This window comes from Daktulosphaira vitifoliae, unplaced genomic scaffold (assembly GCF_025091365.1).
Source record: "Daktulosphaira vitifoliae isolate Bord-2020 unplaced genomic scaffold, ASM2509136v1 Scaffold_1, whole genome shotgun sequence".
NCBI lineage: Eukaryota > Metazoa > Arthropoda > Insecta > Hemiptera > Phylloxeridae > Daktulosphaira > Daktulosphaira vitifoliae.
In genome coordinates, this window is record NW_026099572.1 from 34,314,595 (window position 1) to 34,337,170 (window position 22,576).

Genomic DNA, 22,576 nt, shown 5'->3' on the forward strand with positions numbered 1-22,576 from the left:
TTACACAATTAGTACAAATTATTTGTTCTACTTACCTTATAGCTGTAGTTACTCAGTGATAAAAGATACTTACGTAAAGATGTAATTTTAAGTTAAGTCCATGACTTTGCATTAGACTTATTTGATTTCAAAAATTCTATCATCCCAACATCTAAATTTGTAATTTTTGAATAATAATATAACAATTTTAGGATTAATGATTTATCAATTAACAAAGGATTGGTTGGGATCTTTTGATTATTTTTCCATCATATATTATAAATATTTTAGTACCATTATTATGTGTTTTTATTTTTTAATATAATGGTTTACACTTTGCTTGTTATAATGTATTTTAATTATGCACTTATAGAACTACGAAAATTTAGTTAAATAAAATCTTTTCGTCCAACTAAATAAGTAATCATCAAATTCTGTAAGTAAAATTTTGAACTCTTATTTTTCATAGAACTATTTTTGTTTTAATGACTATAATGTTTAATCATATAGTATACATAAATTATACGTTTTTTGATTTTTTACTAAAATTTTTTTAATTATAGTATGATTGTTAAAAAAGATGTGTACGTACAAAAAATAGTTTTTATAAGACTATGAAATGTTGGCATAGAACCTTTTGTTTTGATGCCGCGATATGTAATTAGGCTATATCAAAAAAATACCTGAATAGTTTTTTCACTGAGAATTAAACTTAGTGAATCATTCATTTTTAATATAACTGGACTGAATGATAATAATATAATTGTTCAAATTAACAATTACTTGTATATGTTTTAACATTTTTTTTTATTAGCTTACACCAAAAGAAATCAATAATTTCATAACTAGTCATTTTCTATTTTATAAGCTAGTTAAATTTTTATGTTACCGATAATAAAAACTGACATTCTTATAAATGATAAACTAAAAAAGTAATTAATAACTGATAAATTAAGTACTATATAAAACTAAAAATTACCAATAATAATTTTCTTAACATAATTATTATTTTACGATAAATCGAGTGGCCAACGTTAAAAGAATTACTTTGTATATATTTTTTAAAGAAAATGCTCTTACAAAAAAATTGAATACACCTAACATTATTTGTCATTTGATGTTAAATAGATTGATTATTAAGTAAATTGCTTTTCGTTGTCACCACGAGTATCGGGAACGTTAGTTCTTAGCCTTATTATAATTTATAATTGGATATTCAATATAACTTGAGTAGACGGGCTAAACATAACTGTAAAGTGAGTCAAGTTCATGTTTATGAATATTGCACAATGTAAATTATGATATAATCAAGTCAATTGTTCGAAAAGAATTGAACAATGCAAAATCAATTAATTAGAAAAATATCAATTTATTATACCATGGTATAATATCAATATATATGGGAAACACTTTTAGACGCATTAACGAGTTTAGTAGATAAACCAAATTGTTAAAATATATGTTTACTACATTAGTAAAAGTCATAAATCATTCATTGGAAAAAATATATTTAAAGGAACACTAGTAAATTATATTATAATGATCGTAAATATAAAAACCGTTAAATTGTATAAATATGAATTACTTACACAGCTGAGATTTAATTAATTTACAATGTAAACAGAGTCAAAATTTTCGGCAAACAATATGGTCACAATTTGTGTTTGTGAACGTTTAAAATGCTTTATTTAGTTATAAATCATTTTAGTGTCTTGGAAAAGTATCAAGAATTTAAATGCTCTAATAATATATGTATGTGGTTCGTTTATTGACATTTGTTGTTTTTCAAGTGTTATCTTTATCGTATAATCTTTAACGTATAATCTTTATTTTTTTTTTTTGAAATGTTAGAATATAACAACACAAAAATGTATTATTAATTCTAAAAACTGATTATGTACATTTACAATATCAACATATAAATTAAAATTTTATTTATATATTTTACATGTTATTGACTGAAGAATCCTACGTATTAACAAATGATAAATCAAGTTTTTTCTAAAATATATTAATTTTAACATTTATAAACTGGTTTCTATTATTTTGGTTCTGCCTATTAGTGTTCGTTAAGAGAGGGAAGATTGAGAGAGAGTAAAGCACACAGTCGGACAAATATCTCACACGCGCGATTTTTAATCTGAAATTATTAAGTGTACTGATGAATTGAATATTCGTGTTTGTAGTCTAATATTTTTATACATAAGTATTAAAATAATTATATTTATAATAAACCCATAAAAATTAAGTTATATTAATTTTTATAAATTTTTTTTAAACTTTTAATGAAAACTTTTTTTTACATGTGATAACATTTTTTCTTTTATTATGGCATTTGCTATTCTTGATAGTGTTGTTCTTGGATGTGCACTCTTGGGATCAGTATTAATTGGTTTATATTACAGGATAACAGGCGGTCGTCAAAAAACTACTGAAGTTTGTGTTTTTTTAGTATTTAATACCGGATGATTAATAATTAAATTTGAAAAATTAACCAATTTGTAACATCAATAAATTAAATGCTATATATATATATATATATATATATATATAATTGAGAAATAGTATAAAAAAGTTCAATTAACTATTAATTTTTTACTTGTAATTTTTTAAATGGTTGTTATGAAATATGTCTAGAAAATAATTGTATGCTAAATATTATTAAAACTTCAAAGGCCTAATTTTTTTATAAATATGATGATAAAAATGGCTATTATAAAAAAAAAAAATATCGAGTGGGTTAAGAAATTTTGGCTTCTATTATTATTATATAATTGATTTAATTTTAAATTATTAAAATATATCTATTTTTAGGTATAAATCTCAATTTTAGCAAGTACTTCTTAAATATTACCCTTTAATGTTTTAAATGGGGTTTTTTGAATTTTTTTTATGTGCATTTAATAACGTATTTACTTAATTAAAGATTATCTCAAAAAATAAAATTAATCTGAAAATTCTAAAACTACACACGGATTCAGCTACGAAATTTCATTATGAATTTGTTATCATATTATTTAGTGCAAAAAATTTTGATTTTTTGTTGTGCAGTGTTATTAACATGTATACTTGAGTACACTATACTTTAAACAGAATAAACTTATTTTGAAATGATAATTATTTTCAAGTATTAATAATTTAATTGCTTGTTAACAGTTTATTTCGTTTATTTTGTTATCAACTTGATTTTATAGTATATCATTTTTTTTGTAGATTTTTGAGTTAAATATTTTAATTATTTTTTGGTTTTAAATTAATATTTTTAATATAATTTTATGTAATTAACAGTAAATGTTTTCGAGTTTTTATTAATAACTAACAATTATTATTAATAATTAATAAATCTATAAAGGTTTTTTGTTTATAGAAATTCACATTTAAATTATTTGTGGGTCAACTGAAACAGGTACAGCATGTTTATAGTTTAACATTTTGGGATTGAAATTGATGTCACATTGTAGCTGTACCTACTGCTAATATTTTCTCTGTAATTCTAATGACAGAATTTGATACATTCACACGTATTTTTAAATTACAGTGTGTTAATATACATCCTTAAAACCAGTCGTATGAAAAATATTATAAAAATCTTAAGTATTATTAAAAAGTTAAATAAAATAAATTTTAATTTTTGTCTTAGCTCTGGATTTAAACTTTATAATGCTTGATTTATAAAACAAGTTGGTTTGAAATAGCGTACAGCCTCGATGATATTCGATGCATACATTCACATGCTCATTATATATATATATATATATATGCTGTACTATTTATGAGTCTTTAAATATCTATACAGAATGTCTCAGTTTGTTTTTACTAAATTTCTTCTGAATATTTTTTGTTATTTTCTTTCTTAAAATCTCGTTGAAATGAAGAATTATAGTTAAGATAAAAAAAAATTAATTTAAAAGTTCAGAGCATCGAAAGTTATAAGGTTTGTCATGATAGTCTGGGACATTCTATATACTTACAAAATATGGCCATAGTTATGTCAAATGGATATACTTATACTTATTCTTACTGTATTTGAACTTTTGGTTTTAAATATAAATTGTAATACATAATAGATAATTTTAAAATGATACATATGCTCAAAATATAGTTACTGTATTTTCGTATAACTATCAATATAATAACTATATCAATTAATATATAATGCAATTTAGAATTTACTTTAAAATAGTAAGTAATTATAGATTTAACAATGTATACACTTTGTATAATAATAAAATATGTTAGTATTATACATAGATGTTTGTTTATATTTCAGGAGTATATATTAGGTGATAAAAATTTATCTGTCATACCAGTTGGTTTCTCATTGATGGCTAGTTTCATGTGTGCGACCACAATGTTTGGTTTAAGCTCAGAAAACTATATGCGAGGAACTCATTTCATGGTCATAAATGCATCCAATATTCTTGGAACACCAATTGTGGCTTACTTATTTTTGCCGGTGTTTTTTAAATTAGGATACGTTTCTATTTATCAGGTTATTATTGTATTAATTTGATAAATCATTAATAAACTAAAAGATTCTTATCTCATTTATGATAATAGTATTTAGAAGAACGTTTTGGTAAGATGGTTAGAACAGCCACATCACTTGCATTTAGTCTGCAGACTATCTTGCGTACCGCCCTAGTATTATATGCAGCTGCTATTGCTACGGATGCGATTACAGGTATTCCTCAAGTTATATCTATGATTGGCGTTGGTGTTATTTGCATATTTTACTCAACTATTGGTGGTATAAAGGCAGTAATTATAACTGATTTATTTCAGGTGAGTTTTTAATACTACCAAATACAAAAAAAGGTCATAGTTGCACAGGTCCAAGTAGAATATAATTTTTGAGCGCTAAATTAATGTTTACAAAAATTATTTTATATAGCAAAATATGTATAACTTTCTAGATTTTTTTTGAAAATTACCTATATTTGATATAAAAAAAAAAAAAATTAGTCCATTTTGTTATAACTTAATAGTTGCAGTTTTTAAATTTTTTCTCATATATTTGTTGATTCAATTATGTAAACTATGTGTTGTAAATTAACATTTTATTTTTCGCTCAACTATTCAAATTAAGTAGTTGGTTTTTATTTGTGTAAAATTTGATTTATATTATTTAAGTCGTTTTTAAAATGAATTTTAAGGTTAGTTATTTAGAAATTTAGAATTACATAAACTTATCATTATTTTAGTCTATCCTCATGTTTGCATCCGTTTTTGCTGTCATAATAATATCTGCATTAGAAGTTGGAGGATTAACAGAAATTTGGAATATTGCTAACGAGTATGGTCGTGTTAACTTTTCAAAGTAAATAAAAAAATTAAATATGTAGTCTACGAAGTATCTTTTATTGGCATTTATTTATTTATGTTTAACGTGACGTTAAACATAAATAAATAATAATGAGAGGACGTTAATAACGTCCTCTCATAAAAGCCATTACTTGTGCCAGAGAGGACGGAAAAATCTTCATAGCCATTGTCTAGGTACCGAGGCACGACTCTTTCCCTACTGTGCTAAGTAAGCCGCATAAAAAAATGTATTTATTCATATATAAATTATCCATATTTATTTTAAAATATCAACTATTTACCATCATGTTAAGATGTATCATCTTCTTTTGCATTCGAGATATTTAACTTTTAAGCATTTATTTTAAGTTTAAATTTATGGGTAAATAATTTAAGTCGTTTATTAAAGTTGTATAAACTATTTAAATTTTAAATAGTAAAATCCTTTGTTTTAATGTGATCGACAAGATCAATTTATACATTTTAGATTAGCTTACTAAATCATTACGGTATAGTTTTCAGATAGATCCAACCGTAAGGCATTCGTGGTGGAGTTTATTTATTGGTGGAATGTTTACTTACGTTTCTGTGTACGCAACTAATCAAGTACAAGTCCAGCGATATCTTACAATGAAAAACTATGACGCGGCTGTGAAAACATTGTGGTTTAGTTGGCCACTCACTGCATTCCTATCGTTGGCCATGTGCTTTTCTGGACTTGCTATATTTGTGAAATATCGGGATTGTGATCCATTAAAGTAAATATATTTTCATTATGGACATTGTAGTTATATGTCGTCGAGAGAATATTTTTAAATAGTATTTCCCAATTAACCGTTATGCAATTGCAGAACACATAGGATAGAATCTGGTGAACAGTTAATGTCATTATTCGTCTTGGATACTATGGGTTCCATACCCGGATTAACTGGACTGTACTTGTCCGGAGTGTGGTCGTCAGCAATGTGCACAGTGTCTGCTGCGTTAAATTCATTAGCAGCTGTTACGTTAGAAGATTATATACTTGTAAGTCTGTTTGTTTTAATTAATAGTTTATAAAAACCCATTGTAATGTGTTCCATTTAAAAATCAAGTACAATACATATAAATTTTTAATATTTTACATTTTAAATGATATTAAAACTATAATATTAAGTAAATAAATAAATATAATGAAGCAACAACCAAAATATATTCACATATTTTATGGTGTAGATGTATTCAGTAGAAATATTTGTGTTATGTTCCAATACTTGTGTTATTTAGTCAAATTGAGTATTTAAGTGATACAACGAAATTCATGAAAGTTTTATTAGTATGTTTTTAGATATCATTAGTACCAGTCTCAACGCAAAACTTTATTTTTGAGTCTTATTTTATCTATTTTGTTTTATAGTAAAAAGATCTTTATTTTTCATCGATGTTTGTGAGGTTTTTTCAAGCGTATGACCCCAGACAATTGCATTGATTTTATCGTTCTATTATCAGCCCTTTACTTAATTTTTAACTTTTCAGTTTAAATTTTGGTCGATTTCAAATTTATTAAGCTAGAATTAAACTATATTCTATCCGAAAATTTTTACATAACAAAAAGGTATTTCGAATAAATATTTACCTAAGATAAATGTTATTGAAATTAATATTATTTTAAATTTGTTGTAGCCTTTTTCTAGAGCCGAATTATCCGATAAAAATCGAGTGGTTTTTCTGAAGTTAATGGTGATTGTGTATGGAATTTTATCCATAATGTTAGGGTATTGTGCACAATATGTGGGATCTTTGTTAGAAGCTTCCATGTCATTGCTTGGAATTATCGGTGGACCTATTTTAGCTATTTTTACGCTTGGTATATTTGTTCCATATGTCAATCAAAAGGTGATAACTAATATTTAAAACATATATATTATCTGAAAAATAATCATGTCATATTTTTGTTAATAGGGTTCGTTAATCGGACTGACAATAGGATTAGTATTTTTGTTTGTTATTGGACTAGGTGGACCAAAGCCTCGTCTTAAAAATTTACCCACTTACACAAATGGATGTAAATTCGAAAATAACTTGATTAATTCGACTTTATCCGTCACACCAATGTGAGTGTTTTCATAAACTTAAACTTAAATTTAATTTTACTAATTAAAAGTTTTTTTTTTAAATTTATTTAGATATAAAGACAGTGAAAGTTATATATATTTATTTAGAATAAGTTACATGTATTATATAGTTTTGGGATTCCTTACAACTAGTGTAGTAGCATTAATAGCAAGTTTATGTTTTAAATCGGATGTTAAGGATCTTAAACCAATTTTATTGTCTTCGTTAGTCTCAAAACGGATTATGAATGAAAGCGAGAATGCTAGAAATAAGAGAATCAAAATTGTAAGATCTGTATCTAATTCAAAGTCTATGAAAAAAATCGAAATTCCAATTAAGAAAGTATAGTTACGTTTGAAATGTTATTTCAGTATATCAAATTACGATTTACGTAAAAAATTGTAATGAATTATTTCTTTAAAGTTTATAAATAACTTTATTGTTCGATTTTTTTGAGAATTATGATCACATACGTACGTCTTATTTTTATTATTAAACTTGTTATTTGTGATATTATTGCTCATATCGAGTTAAACGTACGCAAACTAAAAAAAAATGTACGCTAATTATTTGATATAACATATTTTTTATTTAAAAAATTGAATAATTACTGTTATTACTTTTTATAATTGTTTACTTTATTACTGAATATTTTTCATATATTTTATACAAACCAACGAGCATACAATATTTTTGTATAAATTACTATGTTACATATTATACTATGAGAGTTATATATTCCATTTAACTAATTACAAAATAGCTTTACATCAAAATTATTAGATCGTGCATAGAATTATAGAATCCGTACGGATTTAGAGTATGATAAATAAATAATAAAATATATAACAAACTATTTTGGAAAACATAAATAAATAGATACTTCCTAATAAAAAATGTTCATAATAATTACATTATATACGATTAAATTTAACAAATTTATATAGACTGTTATAAATATGTTTTTAATGTAGTCAGAATATTGTAATAAGAAAAATATAACAATAATAAATAAAATTATAACTAATACATTTAATGAACCACTTCGTTATCACAAAATATATTTAAAAAACAATTGCTATTTCATGTAATTAAAAAGTATTAAAATGATTATTCACAATAATATAATTGTTAACTTTGTGTAATTTTTGTAGTTATTTTGAAATTTTCAAAAATTTCACTTTATATTTCTAATCTACAAACATGTTAATAGATTTAAATAGATAATATTTAAAATATTCATATATTTTTAATTTATTTTAGTGCTAAATTATATTAATGAATAAAATAAATTCAGACTTAAGTCGCACATTAAATTCTGATGAAATAATATAAACTTTAATGTATAATTTTACATTATATAACATGTAAATTGGTTAACAGTTTTATTTTTAAAATTGTATATAACTAACCACATCGTATGTCTAAATAATCGTTAATTCTAATGTGATATGCAACAAAATAAAACAAAATGTTTAACAAACACTAAATGTAGTAATTAGGTAGTAAGTAAAAAGGTTAGGTACACGATAGTTATACTATTAAAATCTAATTAGTAAAGAATACTGATGTTTAAATGTCACGATTAATATTATAATATAATATTTAAAAAATATTTTCAAAAGGTTTTCAAACATTTTTATAGAATAACACTATATATTTAAACAGGGCATAAAAATTTTATAACAAATAAATTACAGGTTGTTTTTTTTAAATAATAGTATATTGAAGTGTCTGAAAAAATTCTTTATCAAAATAAAATACTATTTTTAAAATAAAAATATTTAACATCAAAGTAAGCATAACAGTTTGACTAACACAATTAACATTCATAAAAAATAAAGATATAGTAGTGTAAATTATATATTTAATCGTATAGTACAATTTTAATAAAGAGTTATTGTCATGGGATCATATGCTATAATGTCATAATAAAAGGTCTCTAAGTTTAAAAATTAAAAATCATTAAAAAACTAAAAAATTTAATTTAAAAGTAGCCAAATAAAATATATTTAGCTAAACAATTTAACTAGTAAACACGAAAAATTAGAAAAAAACATTTTTTTCTTTTATTAAATGATAAGTTATCTACTTGTAAAACTTAGATAATGATGTAAACTTAAATTAAACTATTTAAATAAAGCAATTTTATTTATAAGTTTACTGTCTTGCTTAAATATTTTTCGACATCTATGCCTTATTTAATATTATTTACATATTATTTTATTATTTTTCATTAACTTATATTAAACTCATCATATTTTTTTATTTAAAGGAAGAGATCACATGCTACACATAATCGTAGTTCTGAATAGTCCATGTATTTAGTTATTATTATTAGTATTATTTATGATTTCATCCATTTTCATTTTATTAAGATGATGAATCGCTATCAGAAACGTTAGTTACGCGAGATTTTTCTTTTATTGTTGGTTGTGGAGTTTTTGGCATAGCAGTTGCTGCTAAGTAAGGATTTTCTTCAACTTCACCATGAATATGCTCGATTTCCACCCTAAATAAAATAGTGAAAGGCAATTAATTAATTACAGCCATAGTGAATTTTAACGTTAATATTATAAAATTGTATAATTTTAAATATCTACTAGGTTTTTATATTTAATTTTGTTTAATAAATACAAATAAGTTTAAGATTATTAGTTTAAATATATAGTTTTATTTTTATAATTTATATAGACATTTTCTATAATAATAATATATTCTTAATATTACATGTTATTTTAAAATACCTGTACTCGTGTCTAGCCATAAGCCTGAGATATTTTTCTGGAGGAGAGTCTTTTTCACTATTAACAATCGAAACTGATCTAACTGTTGTATGTGAAACCTGTGTAGTTGGCATTGTAAATTCTACATAACAATATTTGTCTAACTGCTCCGGAACTTGATCATATGAAGTTAAAGTCATTCGGCAGACGAGATTGTGTGTCGTGTAAGCTCCTAAATTATTTTCATTTAAGTCATTATCACCAAATTATGTTTTTGAATTAAAATATTTACCTTGCCCTTCTTTAGGTAAACGATGCATTCTCCAAACAACGGATCTATGATGGTGTTCATACTTCGCTTCACCAGAGGTCACTTCAATTAAGTGCGGTTCAAGGTTGTCAACGGTACCAAGGAATCTTTCAATACCTTTAACTTTTCCTGTTCTATATACAGAAAATACATTAAAATAAAAAATAGTAGAAGTGTCCTAGTAAATCTTTAAATAGAAGACATTATTATTACCTTCTATGAGCTGATTTTACTGAACCATATCTAAAATGTTTTTCTACTCTAAATAAGTATATCCAACATTCTGGAATTGGAAATCGAATTGCTACGTCTTCACAAGGTACTTGTCCTAATTTTCTACTAGTGAACCCTGGTACAAGAACGTCTGCTTTTAATTCCACCTATAATACAAAAAAAAAAAATTCATTAAAAAAAATTTTTATTATTATTAAAAAAAAATTACAGTTTGGGGGCTTACTTTATTCCCCGTAATACACATGGTAGTTTTGAGTTGTAAAGGTAATTCCCGATTTTTTGGAGGTCTAACTCGAAATCTCATTAGTTCAATGTAACAAGCATCTGGTGGTTTAAATCTAAAATTTTGATTGTTTATAAAATGTTTCAAAATATAATAAGTATTTTTATAAAATTGTTTACTTGATTGTTCTTGTTCTTTCGTATTCATCCTGCTGAACGCAATTATGAAATTCAACTCCTTCTAAACGTATCCACTCTTCTGTGACTACTGGTATAATGTCATGTCGGCCTACAACTTCTTTACCTTGTCTAACTAAATCATTTACACCAACCTCAACATCAGGCATTCCTACAAACATTTGATTTTAAATATTTAATAATGTGTACAGCATAAAGATAACTTTTTCAAAATTATATTTATTTCACTTAAATTAATATTTACTATCTATACATGTTGAATTGAGTACAATAAGTATAAGTTAATTATAAGTCTGAATTTACCACACATGAAGGCCAAAAAGAATAGACGCACACGAGCTGTTTGTTTGAGAACAGAACCTTGAGAGTTTTGATCGACGAAAAGTTCATCAACTACGGTAATTTGTACGTCTTCTACCTTATAATTTAAAGCTCTATCGCGGTGAGCTGATAGTTTAAATAATGATTCTTCGATACAAATACTAAACTGCTTCATGTCTTCATAACTGTGGCTTCCTAATTTTAATAGCGTTGTAGTCTAAAATAAATAGAGATCAATTATTTAGTGCTACAGATAGAAGATTATTTTGTTTTTATTTAGTTGAAAAAATGTATACTTGTGCGCCATGTTCCACAGGTAAGCCAAGCTTTTTTATATCACTACCAAATTCTTTAACTCCTTGGTAATCTCCTTGTATAGCATACGCAGCAAACTGACTTAATTTATTGGTTAGTCTTTCTGCTTTTGTGACTTGGCCTGGTCTAAATCCAGCTTTTTCTTTATAAAATATGTATAAAAGTTTAACAGTAAAAATTTTTCCGAATTGGTCGTACTGTTGAGCCCCTAAAGATTTTTAATATCATACGTAGATTTAAAAAGTATAAAATAATAATGGAATAACCAAACATTTTATTAGCTACACCTACCGATATCAGACACTGAGTAACTAGGTTGAAGCGGAAGTTCTTGGAATGGGTCTTTATCACCTTTAAGGTTATACAGTTGTAATACTGGGTTTTCACCCTGGTAAACAATTTTAACAAATATTTTTTTCCAAAATCTATGAGCTGTTATTTTTTTTTTATTAGGCTGTCTTAACTCCATTTCCCATCCATCTCCATTATAGTTTACTCTTGGGAATTCTTCTAATGGCTGAGAAACATCTTCATCAAATAATGGGCTAGGAGGAGTTTCCTGAGAGTCTGTGCGTTGTGAAATAGGTTGCATAGTAAATATATCTAAAATAATTATTTGAAAAAACATGTACCTTTATAGTTAAAAATAATATTAAAGTAAATTTGATTTAATTTAGTAATTACCTTGCCCTTTGAAATTAGATTCACTAGGAGCTTGGTCAAATGGATTGAATCTTGAAGACAATCCATCTTGAAATATATTTGTAGGTTTAGGAGGTGGAGCTATTGATGGCACTGTTACTCCAAATTGATCTACTTCATCTCCTTCAACTTTTGGTCTAGTGTTAAAAATTAAACACAGATGGTTGATTTGAAAAACAGTAAAATTGTTTTATGGATAAAAAATATTGAATATATTACCTGATGTAAACATTGAAATCATTTTCATCGATTGATTCTCCTGAATTATTTCTTGTGACCCTAGCTGGTGTTGATTGTGGTGCTGCCGGTATTGGATGGGTTGATAAAAATGAATCAAAATTGTCATCTGCTCCAAATCCTATTGCTGATTCATCAGTTATGTTTTCAATAGGACCACCAAATGCATCGAAAGCAGCAGTACCAACTGACCCAATTTGGGAGTCATCAAACTTGGCATCAAATGCATCAAACGCATCACTTTCAAAGTTTGAAAATGTTTGAAATGATTCGTGAACTGGTTTAGCTATAAATGCGTTTTCTGGTATTTCGTTATTCTGAACTACGAATGAAGTCACTGTGTTTTGTTCTTCTGGTAAAGGTGATGGATCAGGAACTGGTGGTGTTGGTTTTGATTCATACGCATTATATGCTACTTTATCATCAGAAATATATTCTGAAGACAACGCACTTATTTTTTCAAAGGAATCTTCTTTTAAGTTTGAATCAAAATTATAAGTTACAACTTTTTCATTTTCACATAAATCAGAAGATAATGAGTCAATTGTACCATCAATAATATTTTGATGTGTAAGATCGTTTTTATATGTATCATATGTTATTTCTGGTTGTTGAGAATCAAAACTTTGATTGCTCTTTTCATCTTGCCATGGCAAGGGTACATCTTGGGATGATTCAATAGAGTCTATTAATACGTTGTCAGTATTAATTTTAGTGCTAGGATCACTATTTTCCTTAGCTAAATTATATAATGTAACGCTATGTTCATCATTTTTGTTTTCTTCAGACTCATTTATTTCTTTAATACTTGTGCTAGTTTTGATCTTAAAAGTTTGATCACTTTGACTGGTAGGTTGTCTTGTCGTTAAAATTGGAGAAAATGGTCCAAAATCCGATTTTCTGCGATCTGAAATTTTGCTCAAGTCAGGCATTATTTTTCTAGATTCTGTTACATCATGAGATAATCGTCTCACTGGTAAAATAAATTCATTTGAAGATTTTCTTGATGAAGGCTTAGAACTATTTAATGATGGGGGTTTTTCTGGAATAGAAGGAGTTCTTTTTTTACTAATTCTTTCACTGTTTTCAGAAATTTCAGCTGTGGAAATATAGTTCAAGGTGTCATCTGGATGATATTCAACTTTCGGAGGAAATTTAGGTCTTTCTGGTTTTGACGTGGATTGTAATTCATTTAATGATAATTCAGACGGGGCTGGTGGCAGAAGATCTTCATCACCTATCAAATCGGGAGTTGGTAGTGGACTGGGTGTTAATAATTCTCTTATTGGTGTGGGGCTTGGAGTTTTAGCTAGTCTATCCAACATATGTGTTGACGTTGCATCTATTTCACCAGTAACACTAAGAATTAATTCTTTAGCTTCATGTGATAGAGCCGGTGGAGGCATAGGCCTGGGTGGCGGTCTTTTAGGTGGTGTTGGTCTAGGGGGTGGTGGTTTTGTCTTAGAGTCATTCGTAATAGTTTGTTGAGGTTTTTCATTAATATTCAAAAGATCAGCAACTGGTGGTTGAGGTTCTGGTTGTGCAGTAAAAGAAAAAAAGGGATTAGTATTATCCTGAACATTATTTGTTCCTCCAAAAGATGTGAAAAAAGGGTTTTCATTAATTTCTGAAGATGCGTCTGTCAGAAATGGATTGAATGTATTGGACTCTTTAACAGAAGATGATATATCTTCAACCAAAAATGGATTTGCCATGATTATTTTGAAATAAGTTCAGACTCTAATATTTTAATTTCTGTTTGACTTGGTAAAGTGTTTTCAGCAAATGACGTATCAAACGGATCGATTTCGTTTGTAACAGGAATTTGTGGTTCAACAGGTGTATGGAGAATGTGAGTTATAAATTCTTCTTCTGTTAGTATATCTGTACACTTATTTTCTTTTTCTACTAATTCGTTTTCTAATAATTTGAGTTCTGCTTTTCCAGGGGCGTGGTTTACATGAGATGTATCAAAAGGGTCTTGAATAAATTTTTCTTCCTCTAATTCACTTTCAGGGTAATATGGCGTCAATGGTTTTGAAACGTGTAATTCACCGTGATTATCGTCTGTTAACAAATCTTGTTCAATCGCAAACGTCACTTTTGGAACGCTAAATCTTTTATCTTTAAGATTGAGTTCGACTGGACGCGAGGAAGGTTCTTCTGCTCTAGGATTAAAATCTTCGTCTTCTTCAATATTGATTTTTTTGGGATAAGAATTTGAATCGTTTAAAAATTCTTTTTCTAAAAGCTTTAGTTCTCCTTTTCCAGGTTGTAAACTTTCAGCAATTGATGTATCAAATGGATCTATTTCCGTTTCTCCACAAATTGTATTTTTTGGTTCAATTAGATGATGACCAATGACAGACAAGTCTGTTGTACTGCCACCTAATAGATCTCTGTGTTCAATACTAAGTGGTCGTACTTTACTGTAAAAATCTTTTTCAGTTAGTTTTTCGTTTGTATTTTGTTGATTTATCTCTTGACTTTGTATATTTACGTTATTTATAGTAGGTACAACATGATCTACAAATGATGTATCAAATGGATCAATATCTTCTGGCAAATGAGTTTTAGATAACGATTCTGCGGCTAAAGCTGCAAATTCATTGTCTATATCGTCGTCAACTAACTGTAATTTCCCAGTAGCAACCTCTTCACTAATCACTAATGGAGTATCAAATTCGTTTATAATATTAGCTATGTCTTGTTCAGGTGTTTTAATTTGATCTTCTATTTCATTAGAGTTAATTTTTATTTCTTTTACTGGTGTTACTATAGTTAATGGCAAATCATCAGCTGGTAAGTCTGAATCATCATCAAGTAATGTTTTTACAGGTACATCGTCTTCAATTTTCAAGCTTGAACTTTCATCGAAACTTTCTAATAGTAGATTAACTGGTTTTGGTCGTTTCCGTACAGCCGATAACCTGAATACGTCAGGATTAATATCAACTTCTTTTCCCGAAAGTACTTCTACAGCACATCCAAGACTTATATATCTTTGATTTTTTTTCGTAGAATTTGGTTTAATAACCTTATCTACTATTGAAGTGTCAAATGGATCAAATTCTTCTTTTTCCTCGGTGGGACTTTCAGGAATATATGCTAATTTGACTTCTCCACTTGCTATGATATCTACATATGACGTATCAAATATGTCATCTTCATGATCTGATTCTTCTTCAGACGATGCTGCGTTAGGGGTGGTACAAGTAGCTTCGTGCTCTTCAGACGCATGAACACAAGCTGAAGCTTCTGCTTTAATACGTTCTTCTTCCTCTAATTTTGCTTTTTTTTCGGCTTCTATTTTATCATGAGCTGCTTGAACTTCAACTTGTGTTGGTTTTCTTTGAAAAAAACTAGTTGATTTTATTCGATCAAGATCTCCTTGGGTTTTTTTTAAAACACTATCTATATCAGCAGTAATTGCTTTAAATTTTTGCCACTCCTGATCTTGTCTTTCTACTTCACTTTCTTTCCCCTCTTGGTGCTCTCGGCGATATTTTTCTAGTTCTTCTTCGTTAAATAATTCGTCTTCTTTATGTTTATTTTTCTTATTTTTCTTCTTTTTTTTCAAACCTTTGTGTATTTTCAGCATGTTCTGTAAGCAATTGACTGAGAGTTCTAAAAATAAAAAATTAACATAAATGAGAATAATAATTGTTTAAAAAATATTATTTATAAAATAAGTTAAAAATATGAAATTTAATAATAAAACCATGATAGAATAATGATGATTACCTTATATTAATAGAATATTCAATATGACAATGAGATTAATATGACATTTTTTGTATGTTTAGATAGATAAGCAAAACTTCTTAAGATTTAAGTTATGGTAACCATTTAACAGAATTATAAAAATTAAAAAAAGTGAGTATGTAATTAATCTAATTAAGCCTATATAAATCAATACAATTTCAATATTATACTCAATTGTAGAACTATTTTAATAACAACTAATTGTTGTAAAAATTTGATATTTTAATTGATTTTATTGCGTTAATACAAATAATGTAACATAAGGATAATTGCCATATACACGCACATATTTATATATATGATTAAAAATTTCAATTAATTATACATTAATGAATATTATAAGTTACAGTATTATTATTTACGAATGTGCTCTAGTTTAAATTTTAAATTAGAGCATATTCGCTTTGTATGTTATTTTTTATTAACAATAAACAAATATATAATATTTTTGATATCCTGTCAATTCTTAAACCTTATAATAATATAATGTTATATCCTTTTATTTGAGGGACTAGAAGGTTTTAAATTGAACAAATGATTCAACTAAGTAAACAATATGTAAATCTTTCTTTTATTACGTTCCATAAAGATTTACTAATTCAATTTAGTGAGTGCAGCAATTGTATTTAAGTAGCTGTGTATTATTAAGCTATAACAATGTGATTATCATAAAGATTTGTTAATAGAAACTGATTAAACACTTTATAATAAATTTTTTATTAAAAATAGTATATTTTTGTTGTTTGGTGATTTTATTTTTGTAGTAAAACCTATTTATTATAAAGATTATAGATGATATTTATAATTCAATTATAATTATATAACTCATTATATTGGAAATTATTTAATGAATCAATTATTTTTGTTGTTTCAAAATTCTTAATGTTATTTTTCTAAAATTAATATTGAATTTTGTTTAAATATTTGTAAATTTAATTTTGTTTTAAATAATTAAAAATGCTAAATAGTTATATAATTATAAATAGTTATAAATATAATTTGTTTTTCGATTTGTTTAATAATTTCTTTCAATTAGACTGGAGTTGATATAAATAAAACCGCATAATATTTTATTACATCATATTAGTAAATGAAATCACGTGCTAATACATGTTGGACTATATGAATACATTCGTTATATTAATAATGTCGTTTTTGTATAATGGATCAAAGTTTACTATAATACTACCTTAAAAATATATATTGGTATATACATTTACAATTAATTACCTGATATTAAAACACTTGTATTTATATTCGAATAATTGTTTTTAAAATGATAGTTTACGAAGTGTTGATTTATGTTCTATCCAATAATAATATTATGACATATGAATTGAGAAGTATATTTGCGTGTTAAAATACAAGCAGTAAAATGTTTAATCGTTAAAAAAATTGTTGAATTGATCATATTTATATTAAAAAATACTTGTAAACAACTTATGTTTGTTTTTTAATTTAAAAGTTAACAGATTTTATTTAATACTTTTGCATTGATATTTAAACGTAGCCATTGAATTAAACTAATTATTTTTAAAAATACTTACCACGAGTTCAAATTTCCAAAACTATTATTTTTTTTAAATAGAAGTTTTATTATTATTTAAAAATTATATAGACTGTATAAATGAATGCAGAAGCACAACTGTAGTTGATGCCCGTCGTTATTATTGAGTTTGTTTTCGATCACGCGCAGTATATGTGTGGATTGACCAGTATCATGAGATCTCAAAATAGATTGTATACACAATAATAATAAAATTAGGAGAAGGGACAGATATACATTGATGACAGTTACTTAATGTACATAAACTTTTTATTTTTAATCTTATATGATAATTATTTAAAAAAATCTTTTATTGCAATAAATATAAAGTACTTTTCTACTAATTATTAATAAATAAAACTTCAATTATATAAAATATGACATACCAATGATATATATTTAAAAATGTATAGTTATTATATCTCATAATTTATTTTTTATAGAAAATTATGTAAAAGTAATCTTCTTTAAGGAGATATCCATACAAAGAGAATTATTGTTTTTAAATTAACCTCGTTTGTAATATAAAATGTATTTTAGATTTAGAAAGATAGTTCTACTAAGGACTCTTTGGCTACATATTTAAATATTACTAATGTATTTGATATTTACTATAATCTAATATAAAATTAAACATTCAAGCAGTTTTAATGAAATTCATCTTCAATGTTTTTACATACCCATAAAATTATTAAAAAACTACGTTGAAATGCATTAAGGTAGTTGAAATAGTTTAAAATAAAATGTTTAAATAGAAACTTAACTTTAGTGGACAACCCCCTCTTAAAGTTACTTCAATCGGCCAAAAGGACTTTTTTAATTTATAGTAGTTCAAATCGAATGTTAAAAAATCAGTCATTTGTTTAAGTAGACTTATAAGTCCAATTAAACGACTGGGAAACTATTGTTGCCTTTTAAAAAAACGACTTCACAATGTTTTAACATTTAACACAACATGTAAAAAATGATCAATAAAAATTAAATATTATCATAGTTACTCTATAAAATTATGATGTTTTATTTATTTTAGGATTCGTAAATTAATTAACATAATATTAGACGACCTATTTAACTTAGTTGGGAACGCGTCGTGTCTCGATGCGTTGGTATTGGCATTTGATTCTTTTGTGCAGAATTTTTGTTGGTTTTTCCATCCTCTTTATCAAGCATAGCTTTCCAGAATGGAAAAAAATTGTATTCATATAAATTTTATAAATATAATTATAATAATAGAATTATGGGGTACATTTTTTGTAAACGATAAAAATTAAATCATAAGTGAACTATTATTATAACTTCTCACGAAAAAAATCAAAATTAGCTGGTACACTAACTATTTCTTTATTAAAAAACCTAATGGATTGTTGTATTAATTAGTAAAAGAAATAGTTATCGTTTATGCAAAGGCGGCTATGTTAACGGAAATAATTAGCTTAAGTTAAATTAAATAAGAACAATATTGATTAGTAAATAGTCAAAAATTAATGAGAAAAAAATTATTTATTTAATTTTATTTAAAAAAAATGATTTACTTTTAAAACAGTTTCAGGATTACATATTATAATATATTTTTTTTCTGATTTCTTAAGTTCTGAGTAACATTAACACAATTGCAGGGGCATAACCATTAAGTTAAAAAATTATTTCCTGAAATCCCCAGAAAAAAAATCAATCCGAATAAAAGAATTATATTTAATAGTCAATTTAGTCCAGTTTCATTCTAAAACCAAGGTAATGGGTATTCAAATAGGTAATAATAGGTAATTAAATAAATTTCTTATCATGATCTTAAGAAATAATTATTAGTATATAGATGTACATATACTCAACACCTTATTTAAGTTATTTTTAGTATTTTTCTTAAATCTGAGGAAAAATGAGAAGCCTTAATAATAATTATTTTATCATATAATAATGCATGATTGTCATGCATATTTTTTGCTAAAAACGTCTATGAAATTATTAATTTTAATTTGACAGCTGTTATCTAATTAGCTGAAATAACTATGTTATTTGATGGTACAGAAATCAATTTAAAAAGTCAATATAAATTAATATTGACTAGTAAACTTAAAAAAACTTTATAACTAGTTAATGGTCATCTTTGTATCTATTAACCAAAGAAAAATAGATAAAACGATGTAAGTAATTGCAATTACTATATTAAACATTGAAAGTAAAACTGTTGAAAAAAAGAAAAGTAATAAATCATAATCAACATGAATCACTGTGTTGTGCTTATCATAATGGCTTGTGGATTAACGCGACAACTTAGAACACGTTGGGAGTGGGATGAATGGGAAACAAATCGACTGCTTGTTAACAAAGTGACCGAGTTGTGTAAGTTGTATACGCTACGGGTGGCAAGTAAGTTTAAAAACTTGTCAATTAATCTAACGCATATTATTTAAAATATGATTATTAATTACAATTGAATAAATATATGATAGAAAGAGAATTTATTCGATTTTATTTTTACTCAAAAAATGAAATAAATTGTTACTATATACTTTTGTTTATCTTCACATTGAGAGCTATTGTAGCCTCCCAAAAGAGGAGCTTTCTATATCATAGATACTTTAAGACGGGTGGTTAGTACGTCGCTGGAGAGAGGAATGGAAACGCCAATTACTGAATTGATCTCTCGATCAGCAAATGAAGTCGTTCAGAATCAAGTTTCGAACCCGACAAAGTCCGTATCAGGCACTGTTGCGTTACCGACTTGGACACACCATCCCTTTAAAAACTACTCTATTAAATTTACTATTCATGAAAAATTACTATTTCATCTTTATATAACTAGAACATTATAAAAAAAAGTGAACGTTAATGTATGAAATTATTTTAATGCAAAATTAATACTTAATTGACACTATTTAATAAGCTTAAAAATAAGTTTCTAATTTATTTCATCAAAAACTGATGTGATCAATTTTTAACTATTAAAAAAATATATTTCTTAATAAATTATAATGAATTTTAAAGCAACTATTAAAAATCAACTTTTATCATATCAAAATTTCATTGATTATTTAATAATGAAAATTTTAGTTTTGTGATAAGAGCTAAATTAATATTTTTAAAAATATTATCACATTCGACAATGAAATAAACGTGTGCGTGCTCATTGACCTACTTATGATAAACCTAATAGGCTGACATTGGTTTGGATAGGGTGTAACGGGGGCGTTGTAGATTTTGAAAATTGTATTTTAGAAGAAGGTAATGATCATTTTTTTTACATCAAAAAAGTCATAATAACTATTAATTATGTATTAAAATAATAAAATTGTAATGCTTATATCGTATATTGCATTTATTAATATTGTTATTGTGTGAAAAAGATTTTGTTGTAAATGTCTGAAGACATTTTTCTTACTTGTGCCGTGACATTTGAGGTGAACTTTTCTGGATTAATCGACATCAAATAAAAGTTGGGTTGTAATAAAAAGATAAAGAAATCACTTCACTTAAATAAAAAAATTATCTATTTAAATGAAAGCATTCACAATAACTCATTATCTAAATTCTGATGAAAAACACTTTATACATGTAGTCCGCATGAACCGTTCGTACTGCCCAGTTTTCTCGTAGACGGTCGATTTTTCCCATAACACACTGAGCTTGTGCTCGTTTGCCACTATGAAGCGCCACAAACTTGCAGGGGGAGCCAACCCCCCCCTGGGGGAGTATTGATTGTTGTCCGACTCGAAAGGAGTGACGCAAGAGTAAATGTGTTTGGTATGCAGGGATATTGATTTTCATTATTAGTCTCTCTGGTAGTTTGGGGGAAACTTATTAGGGGAAACTTAGAGTAATGTTCTCCTTATACGGGTAGCTGAGTACATATGTAGGTGAGAAAATTACAGAGGGAGAACTTTCTTGACTTTTAAAACAAATTATTCTGATGAGATGACTCACAGAAAAATGTATGGATTATACCTCCTTTATATATTTCAAGTAATCTACTTTTATTTATTATAAAAATATTCTCAATGAAAATTGCTTTAATTTGTCATCTATTCCGTTTATTATCTATAAGAAAATACATTCAAAACATATCAAAATAAATGATGTGACGTGTAACATTCAGAATAAATTATCTAAAATGCTGTAATTTTTCAAAAGATCGATCGATGGATTAAAAAAAAAATGAAATGAAGTTTAGTATATGTAAATAATCATTTGTTAAAAGACTTTCACATCATTAAGACTAGAAATTATATACATTTATAAATGTTGTTTGAGCTACTTTGTTATAGGATTATGTAGTAGAGTAGAAATATTTTTGTTTTGAGGGATTGAACCTTTTAATCACACCCAGCTTTAATCTTTATAATAACACATTAATATTGAGTAGAATTCATAGTATATCCTTTAGAGTTAATTTTTGATTTTGTTTACAAATTAACCTTTTAAAAGTTAATTTTTTAATTTAAAAATAATTTGGAAATAAGTAATTTATTGGTTTTATAAAACTCAAAACTATTTTTGTGATAATTAACACTTGTTATAGTTAATCATCAATTTAACAAAATTGGTTATTTAATAATTACACTAAATAATTTAAGGTAGTTATGATAATTTATAAAATATTTTTTATATAAAAACGACTATAACATA

General features: G+C 26.0%; 2 protein-coding genes across 2 annotated transcripts; one reads left to right on the plus strand and one right to left on the minus strand.

Moving 5' to 3' along the window:
* Positions 1-2,050: 2,050 nt before the first annotated feature.
* Positions 2,051-9,409, plus strand: LOC126897430 (putative sodium-dependent multivitamin transporter). Its single transcript, XM_050671003.1, has 9 exons — positions 2,051-2,415; positions 4,250-4,471; positions 4,540-4,764; positions 5,184-5,299; positions 5,799-6,041; positions 6,135-6,309; positions 6,946-7,158; positions 7,225-7,376; positions 7,449-9,409. The coding sequence occupies exons 1-9, from the start codon at positions 2,308-2,310 to the stop codon at positions 7,723-7,725; spliced, it is 1,731 nt and encodes a 576-aa protein (XP_050526960.1). The 5' UTR covers positions 2,051-2,307; the 3' UTR covers positions 7,726-9,409.
* A 114-nt stretch (positions 9,410-9,523) lies between these two features.
* Positions 9,524-21,557, minus strand: LOC126897637 (protein stoned-B-like). Its single transcript, XM_050671388.1, is given in 13 exon segments — positions 9,524-9,889; positions 10,125-10,335; positions 10,396-10,547; positions 10,627-10,793; positions 10,871-10,985; positions 11,050-11,218; positions 11,371-11,605; positions 11,685-11,911; positions 11,995-12,306; positions 12,388-12,542; positions 12,625-14,360; positions 14,363-16,269; positions 21,333-21,557. Coding segments are annotated over 12 exon segments (5,499 nt in total). The 5' UTR covers positions 16,244-16,269; positions 21,333-21,557; the 3' UTR covers positions 9,524-9,750.
* Positions 21,558-22,576: the final 1,019 nt, after the last annotated feature.

Coding starts and splice junctions, on each gene's coding strand:
- LOC126897430 (XM_050671003.1), top strand. CDS start 2,308: ATGGCATTTGCTATTCTTGATAGTGTTGTTCTTGGATGTGCACTCTTG. Junction 4,472..4,539: donor GATACGTTTCTATTTATCAG/GTTATTATTGTA, acceptor TTATGATAATAG/TATTTAGAAGAACGTTTTGG. Junction 7,159..7,224: donor TTCCATATGTCAATCAAAAG/GTGATAACTAAT, acceptor TTTTGTTAATAG/GGTTCGTTAATCGGACTGAC.